The following is a 9,474-nucleotide window of genomic DNA, read 5'->3' on the forward strand; positions in this document are numbered from 1 at the left end:
GGGCTGTTCAGCACCCGGCCTGACCTCCGCTCAGATGGAGGCGTCGCTCGGAGGAAGAGGGCACGGTGAGGTGTCCCTGGGACGGTAGCCAAAGAGAAGTCATGCATTTCTAGCCCAGCCCCCCACCCCCCGGGGCAGTCTCCTCTGCCGCTTTGTTGTGTTTTCGATCCAGGAGAGTGTGGGCTGCTGCTGGCAGCTACAGGATGAAGTCGCCTCCCTGCTGCATGTCTCTTTCTTCCCAAGCATCCCTGGAGGAACCGGGGAGTAGCACATCCCTGGGTTCCCTGGACTCCAGTGTTTTCAACAGTGAGGAAGAGCAGGGGCCCCTGCTCCAGAAGGTCATTCCCTCTTTGGACTGCTTTACTATCAATGTAGGAGGCAGCCGCTTTGTGATGTCCCAGCAAACTTTGTCTTGCTACCCTGACACCCGTCTTGGCAAACTGGCTGTAGTGGTCTCTGCTGCCCGGGATGTGGCCTCTGGCCTCCTTGAGCTCTGTGATGATGCCAACCTCGTGGAAAATGAATATTTCTTTGACCGAAGCTCACAGGCATTTCATTACATCCTGAATTACTATCAGACAGGGAGGCTGCACGTGATGGAGCAGCTTTGTGCACTTTCCTTCCTGCAAGAGATCCAGTACTGGGGTCTGGATGAGCTCAGCATCGATTCCTGCTAAAAGGGAAGATGTGGCGCACTGGATTGTGGGCTGGGTGAGCTCAGCATTGGCTTGCATGCAGGGATGCTCAGGTGAGAAGTCCAGCAGTGGGGGTAGGTGAGGTAAAGTGCACTCAAAACTGGACAAGTTCAACCCTGAATCCTGCTCTAGAGGTGGATGGGTGTAAAAATGGGAGCATGTGTGTTGGGTGATGTCCCTGTTGACCATTGCTGAGGGACAGGTTGGCAGTGGGGTCAAGATAGTGGGACCCTAACGGGAGCTGGGTCTGGGTTGCCCTTTACTGGCCGTGGAGGCTCAAAATGTTTGAAAGGGACAATGCCAGAAATGAAAAAGGTTGTGAAAGGGGAGATGTCCATTCAGTCATCCTATTTGAGGTTATCGCAGTTATAGGTGTTGGATGTGGAGTCAGGCTCAGTGCTGCGTGGGTTTAGAGCCTCCTCACCCCACAGTTCCCATTCTGGAGGATTTCCGGATCCAGAGCTGGAGAGGCAGGAGGGGGGTGGTCACCTGGCAGGCTGAGTGTGGGTGGCACGGCTCTGGGAGGATCCGTGATGGGAAGCATCACACATGGATGTAGCAGCTTACAGGGAAGAGGCAGCAGCAGCGGGAACATGGCTCACTGGAGACAAATTGTAACAGGCAGACTAGGAGTGAGGTGGGTTTCCACTGCACCACCCCCAGGACGTTTCTGTTCTTTCTGTTTGTGGTTAATTTATTTTTTTCCCACCATTTTTAGTGTTACTGGTTTCTAGTATTGAAGAAATTAATTATCTAAAGTGTGTAACTGCTATTCATCTAAAGGGGTTATGTCAAAATTATTAGAAAGAAACCAAAAAGCAACCCCACCCCAAAAGGATACTACAGTTACCTTACCATAGCATGGTCCAGTTCTGCAGCTGAGAGACTTGGGTCCTAGTTTTCATCCCTTTCTTCCATCCCTGGTAGATGTAACTGAAAGCTCCCACTTCTTTGGTGGTGTAAGGAGCTACAGACCTCTTTGGCATATGTAGGAGTAACTGGATATCGAACAAAGGCAAAATTGCATAGCCCCTTTGTCTAAAGCTTGAGACTTGCAGCAGTCAAGAAATACAGATATGAAAGAAAAGGATATTTTTAGTGTGCTTTGGGAATGGTTTTTGTTTCATGAAATTCTTCTGTAAATATACTATTGATCTAACAAAACACTCAACTGTGCATTTACAATCTGTAAGTTTTATTCGGCACAGATGCTTTTGCACTTCATTGTGTGAGGACCCATATATTTAAAGAAAGAAAGAAAGAAAATTAGCCATCTTTGTGTGTATTGATCAGAACTTCATCCATGAACTGCATGGGTTTTATTATGCTTTTCCTTTTAGAATTGCAAGTGCACACTGATGTAATAAAAATGTGATATAGTTAATAAAGTTGAGAAGAATTCGGAAACGGAGTGTCTGGTTGTGCCAGGATTGCTTGCAAGAACGCATGTTAGTTGTCCAGCAGGTCCTACTATAGTCAACATGATCCATATAAATAACACTTTATCAAAATAAAATTACTCTGCACATGCAAACTGTAACTGATGTGAAATGGGGGAATAGAATATCAGAACAGTGGAAACATCCTGCAGGGTCTCAGTATCTTCAACCATGTGCTTGACATCAGGTTTTCTGAGCTCACGTAAGGTATACTTTAACATGTATTTTTTTGCCTCGCATGGTATAGGATAAGGAAAACATCTGCATATTGGTATTAAAAATCTCTTTGGGGGGGGGGGGTCCAGGTACTTCAGGAGGAAGGAGCTGAGTGAAGCTTTAGACATCAAGAAAGATGCAGAAGAACTGGATGCCCAAGACGAAGAAGAAGACTTTTCTGGTAGTCTCTGTCCCAGTGTCAGACAGAAACTTTGGGAAGTTTTGGAAAAGCCTGGCTCCTCTGCAGCAGCCAGGACTTTTGGCACTCTGTCCATGGCTTTTGTTGTTGTGTCCATTGCCAACATGGCTTTGATTTCAGTAGAGCTAAGCTGGCTGGCACCACCACTGCTGGATGCCCTAGAGTACCTGTGCATTGCATGGTTCACAGTGGAGTTTGTTCTGAGGTTCCTGTGTGCACGGGATCGGTGTCGCTTCCTAAGGAGTGTGGCAAACATCATAGACCTCCTTGCTATTTTACCTTTCTACATCACCCTGCTGGTGGAGAGCCTGTGTGGCGGGGAGAGCTCCCAAGAACTGGAGAACGTGGGGCGCATTGTGCAAGTGCTGAGGCTGCTCAGAGCCCTGCGGATGTTGAAGCTGGGAAGACATTCAACAGGTACTTTCAGTTATGGCAGTGATAGTATTCGGTTTTGCTGCCTGCAACAGTTGTCCCTGGGCATGGTTCTCCATCCTGTGTGCTTTTCTGCCTAACCTTTTTTATGCAATCTGTTAGCAGTAATGGCTTGTGAAAGACTTACTTTCGAACATCGATAGTTGAGTGGCAGGGGCCTTCTCCAGTAAATTTTAGCTCTTCATAGAGCCAGTGTATATTGTTTGCATAGAACATTTACAAAAAGAGGCCCCAAAGTTGCATGCTGTTAATCATCCACCGGTGATTCACACGGTCATAAATTTACAAGCGTATATTCGAGTTGATTTTATTAGGGTTGAAGCAAGGAAAGAAGCAGATCATTGACCCACACTTTCTGTATTGTCAACGGCCCACTAATGACAGTTTATAATTACCTGTCACAATTTGTTTTGTTGAAAAGTATGTGCAGAGAAATATATCATGATTTTGTCTACGTCATAGATCCTGAAAACAACCATGGTAAAGAATACTTCAAGAAAACTGTTTAAACTGAATCTTATCAGACGGTGGGTTGAGGGGCTCTCTGGTCCCACTGAACACACTGTGTCATGTGGAGCACAGCTGGGGGCTGCTTGCTGAGTTGGACCTGGGTGCAGCACAGAGCAGCAGTGTCAGGTTCAGTCAGTGTTCACCCATTCGTGTGGGGCCCGTCGTGTCCAAGCACTCCTGACAGGTCAGCAGACGGATGGATGAACAGGAAGGAGGGGTAAGGTGGAAGGTGAAATGCATTTCTGGTAGCATTTTTGTTCACTCTTCACGTGGTGAAGGGAAGGCATAAAAGGTTATGTTTTCTAGTGGGAATTTATCAGAGGAAGCTGGAAATGATTGGAAGGTGTTGAATTTCCCCTTGTGTTTCCCCCATCTTTATTACTACTTCATGGCATGTGTATGCCTGGTATATGAAAGAATAAAAGCTGTATTCCCACCACACCCTCTCCATGCCATGATGTTGTCCAGTGCTTGGCATTTTCAAAATTGATTATGTTCCCACTTAAATCAATGCTGAATATGGTACTGAATTTGACAGGAGAAATGTTCAGCCAATATTTGGAGCTTTGACAAATCAGAAGCTAATAGTAAACCATTGTCTCTGTCCTTCCAGCAAAGGAAGGACAAAATACCCTTCCAGGATTTCGTGCCATGAAGCAACCGTTTTTTGGAGATGCATCTCCACCTTCTTTGTGAACTGACCCAGTTTGGCAGACATTACAGTGTGCTCACAGCAGCAGAATGTGTCTCTAGTTTTGTTCCCACTGAAGGGCAGGGAGTAGCGTTAATGCTGCTGGGCATAATCATAATGGGAAGTATTTTAATCTTACTTGCCTACCCTAGATTATGCCTATACTGATGCATAATTGTCTCTTAGAAAGCAGTTGAAAGGAAGCTTATAATGATTCAGTCTGTCAATGAGTTTGTTTTGCTTTATTATAATATTTGCAGACTCGTTTGGTTTTGAGATGTTTGTTTTGGTTTTCTTTTCAAGAAAGGCTGCTACACACTTTTGTTTGTAGCTGCAATGTGAATGCATTCCTCTCTAATCATGTTTTGAAAATAAGAAAAAGATTTTAACTCATCAAGGCACTTTTGTGCTGAATTATAAAATAGTGATCCAAAAGTATGTTATAAGGTTTCCAGTTTATTGGATTTTACTGTTGCAGAATGAATGCATGAAACTCGGTACTATGGCTTTTTCTATCAATTTGAAACTAGATCTTTAAGATATTTGTATAACAACTGTTAACTTCAGGTACATTAACTTTCAGGGATAGTCTAAACTTTTGTGTCTATTTATTCTTAAAGTCATTAAAATATTACCGCAGTTTATATCACAATATTGAGTGCTGTTAATATTGAATTTAGTAATTCCAGATTAGGTACAAGTTAATTAATTACATGAAAATCTAGTCTTCTAATCTGGAAGCGATCTACCATCTTTCTACTGGAACCAAAGTACCAGTTTCAACATACAAGAAGCGACCTACATATGTGTTTAAACCATCCAGAGCAGCATTACTGACACTGTGCTTGCTTCTTTGGTAGTTCAATGGCTCCCACTTACATCCAGAACACTAAATCAGATCTGTGTAATTGAAATGTAGAAAGTCACTGTTTCAGTGTCCTGTCAGAGGAGATGCTGCTGCTTAGATGAAACACAGCCCTAATAAATCAGAATAGCAAAATAGACTCGCAGACCTGAATCCCTGTCTCTGACCACTAGAGGTATGTCGCAAAAGAGAGTTTTGTTAACACGGTTCTAAACACATCCTTAACCACACCTGCTAATATACAATGAACCTCATAAGTACGATACACAGAGACCATCCTCCTTGCATGTACCTAGGCAGTCCTCATAAACCTCAGTGTTCAGGGTGTCTTGCATCAATTCCACTCTCTTGCCTTGGATCTGGCAGTTTAAAGCTACCTCCCAGGGATGCTTCTCTGTGACTTCTGCACTCTCACACCAGACAAAGCTTCATGCACTGCTCCTGGCAAGAGAAGTGCAAGATCAGAAGCAAAGAGATGAGAAAGTTCATGCCTACAGACAGCAACTCCTCTTTCATCAAGTACGCGTGTTCACAACCACAAGGAGAACATATCTGTAGACCCATACAAAGCTGGGATCACAGCAGCAATCTGGCTGTCAGGGCAGAAAAGAGTTAGGAAAAACCATACCAATTCTTTCCTTCACTTCAAAGAAATGGCAACTTAACCCTTTTTGTGAGGAAGGACAGAAAAAGAAATAAAAGAATCCTTTCTGCCCTTTTGAAAGCTGAACCCAGCTAATAGGAGGGATGTGATGCCTAGAAACATCTGGGCTAGTTTAGTGTTTGTAATTATTTGTGCAAAGTGCTACATTTCCTTAGAGAACAACTGAGAAATCAGTGCTACCTTTATGCACAAAATGCATGGCTAGAGGGTGAAACCATTCTTCTGAGCTATCAAAATCATGGATTTGAGTGGCTCCAAGAATACGTGAGAACTGAACCTGCATTTTTCACATTCTCTGATGCTCCTCAGCTGTTGCCTTCCTCCTGGGGCCATGTTTTGCATGAAGCCTTGCCTCCTCTGGGAACCACTTTACGGACTGATTCCTTGAGAAGCAGGGTTTGAGCATCTTGTGGTGGTAGTGGGCACATGTTTGAGAGAAGGCTGTAGCGTATGTTAGGATGAGATGCCTCTGGAGACACGAAAAATCGAAACCAGCATTTTTAGTGCCAGAAATTTACGATTATTTAAATGCTGTTTGTAAACAGAAGTAGTAAGATTTGCTTTGGTGTCTGTGCTGGAACAGCCCTAGTTTGGCTGTGTGCTAGGGCTCAGATACACTTTAAAAACTTACAGGATAACATAGCAGAACATATTATTTGTTTGAATACATAACTAATTCCCACTTAGAATGAGCTGTGGAGTCCAGTAACTTGTCTGATTCATAGACTTGTCTAAAAATGTCTTCTGACTTCATCTGAAGACATGAAGAGATTTATCTTTGTTTTAGATGAGGATAATAGTACTAAGAGTAATTAAAACAAATCATACTCCTGAACAGTCAGGATAATTAATATAGGAAACTTCTTTTACTGAAGACGTCATCAATGTGATACAGGGAGTTAGCAGTCAGTGCCAGGTTCCTCCTTACTTTGGCCTGGTTTTTGCTAGTTCTTTAGCTATACTATTCTCAGGATTCATCATAAAGGGCAAACCCTGCCTTTTATGGAGTCATTTATGCTTTGAAAAGAAGTGCTACACAGGTAATTTAGAGTACCTTCTTTCTAAATCATCTGAAAAGACTTACTCTTCTACCCTGTTCAGAAGAAAGTTTTTCAGGGAAATGTATGATAGTAACTTCCTTGGAAGATGAGAGTTTGATCTGGATCCTTGAAATTGTCTCCCACAGCTTTTGCACTACTGATATTAGTTCATTTTCAAAATGTGGAGGCAGTCATATTAACAGAGAAAAAAATACACTGATATATCTTATTCCCATTGCAGATTTAAACTATATCATTATAATAAACATTCTAACCAACAGATCATAGTTACAGTAATATAAAACCTGGATATAGGCAAGTCTTTAACTGGAGTTGATAGAACAATAAAAAAGGAAAAAATTCTTATAAATTCTGGGGTGTACTTCCATTGTTTACTGTACATACAAAAAAAAAAAAAGCCTTTAAAACCCATTAGACCTGAAGGAAAGAAGAGAGCCAAAAGCAAGAAGAAATTCTTAACATCTTGTAGACTGAGACTTAGGAAAGAAAAGCAAATCAAATTGCTTATTGCTCTCATGAGCATATGAAGTCTGCAAGCAGAAGCAGAGCTCCAATAAGTATTTTGCAAATACTAGTTTAGTTAGAAGTCTGCCCCATGAAGGATAATTCACAAACATTGTGTTTTTTCTCATTTATTAAAGAAAACATAGCACATTTTTAAACAGTATTAAAAACCAAGACAAAGTCACTTGTGATTCAAAAGGTAATTTCAGTCTCCCATGTGTCTCAGCTGAGTTGGTACCCTGTTATCTTTCTTTGTTTATGTGTGCAACATTTATCCACTGCACTATTATTGGATTTACTTTCCTGCTTGCTTTGTCAGACAGTCTCGTCTTGAAGCAGCAGCTCTAAAAGGAGAGGGGGGGGGAGGGGCTATGTAGAGTAGTCAGCTGCCCAAGAGCTCCCTTTGTAGCCCACGGACAATAGGACTGATGCAGTACATTGGTGAATTAACAGAATGTCATGTTTGCATTGGGAGGCTTTGCTGTCTCTGGTTTTGGCACAAGTGCAGCTGCTGCTGGAATACTGCTTTGATGTCTACAGATAAAGATAGTTTTTTTGGGGGAAGAGGAGTCAAGAGATGTTGTGAGAACTATACGAGGACTAGGAATAGTCCTTAGCAAAGAAAAATTTACTAAGTGACCGAACTAGGCTCTAAGCACTGACCTAAAAATCTGAATTTGCTAACTGAAGGTTGCTTGGTCCAAGAGAAAAATATGGTAATAGCTGGAAAACAGGAGCTTGGCACATTCAAGGGATCAGGTGTTTTTACTGTGGTTTTAAATGGTTATTTAGATTACTTACTAAAAACTGTGATATATTCTTCTGTTATAGCCAATTACTAAATATTGGTTAGTTTTCCTAAATTATATGTGTATGTAGTACAAACAGTAAGCAATGAGAAGAATTTCCATGATCTATATTAAGGAAACAGAGATGATGTCAGTGGTTCAATCTAACATTTCCCAGTAGCATTGAGAGCAGCACACCTTCTTCTTAAATCATGTTCACTAGCAGTCAAAGAAAAACATAAGGTATCTTTTAAATAAGAGACGTTTTGCGAAGTTATGATGACAGCTACATGAATCAACCTACTGACAGCATTTCTTGTCTTTCAGGCTTGCGGTCTCTTGGGATGACTATCGCACAGTGCTACGAGGAGGTTGGCCTTCTGCTGCTTTTCCTTTCTGTAGGAATCTCTATATTTTCTACTGTGGAATACTTTGTTGAGCAAGGAGTGCCAGGCACAACTTTCACAAGCGTACCTGGTGCTTGGTGGTGGGCAACAACTTCCATGACAACTGTTGGTTATGGTGACATTAGACCAGACACTACCATTGGTAAGGTAGTGGCCTTTATGTGTATACTATCAGGAATACTGGTTTTGGCTTTGCCAATAGCTATTATAAATGACCGGTTTTCTGCCTGTTACTTTACACTGAAGATAAAAGAAGCTGCTCTTAGGCAGCGTGAAGCTTTAAAGAAACTCATGAAGAACTCATCCAGTGATTCAAACATCAATGTTAATTTGCGAGACATTTATGCACGCAGTGTCATGGACATGTTGCGGTTAAAAAGCAGAGAGAGAGCAAGTACAAGGAGCAGTGGAGCAGATGATTTTTGGTTTTGACTTTTAAGTTATTTAGCCTTATATAACAAATAGACTACTTCAAAAATGTAGTATTAAGCATTTCTTTTTTTATTATTCACCACATAGTGTATTTGCCTTTCCAGATGGAGTTCTACTTGCTTGGACAGACTGAGATAACTATTGTATACAAAAGGCAGAATTCATAATATGGAGCTCTCAAGGAGCCTCTCAAGGAGCCCTGAAACCTACTTCCAGAACTGAATCATGGTGGGTGAGATGGGAAATAATGGGTGCATCATGTAAAACAGTGACACAAACACTTGTCTATTAATCTGATGTCCTTGGTAATGTATAGTAATAAAGTCTCAGTGAAAATTGCCATGGTGTTTTGAATTTTAAAGATCTGTAAGATTTGTATTTGCACTGGGAAAGCAAAATTCAAAGACATTAAGAAAAACTGAAAATGGAAGTCTAGGGAAGTGAAATGTTGAATAAATTTAGGATGACATTCCTATAAGGAGCTTCATCGTGACCCCCTTTCTTACCTCCACCTTATACTCTGTTTACATGAAAAAGAGGTTATTAGACCGTGGGGGTGGGAGAGAGAATT

General features: G+C 41.8%; 1 protein-coding gene across 1 annotated transcript; it reads left to right on the plus strand.

Moving 5' to 3' along the window:
* The first annotated feature begins 203 nt into the window (after window positions 1-203).
* Window positions 204-9,242, plus strand: KCNV1 (potassium channel, subfamily V, member 1). The gene is given in 3 exon segments (XM_010020988.1): window positions 204-678; window positions 2,433-2,966; window positions 8,392-9,242. Coding segments are annotated over 3 exon segments (1,521 nt in total). The 3' UTR covers window positions 8,904-9,242.
* Window positions 9,243-9,474: the final 232 nt, after the last annotated feature.

Source organism: Nestor notabilis, unplaced genomic scaffold (genome assembly GCF_000696875.1).
Source record: "Nestor notabilis isolate BGI_N333 unplaced genomic scaffold, ASM69687v1 scaffold16098, whole genome shotgun sequence".
Taxonomy (NCBI): Eukaryota; Metazoa; Chordata; class Aves; order Psittaciformes; family Psittacidae; genus Nestor; species Nestor notabilis.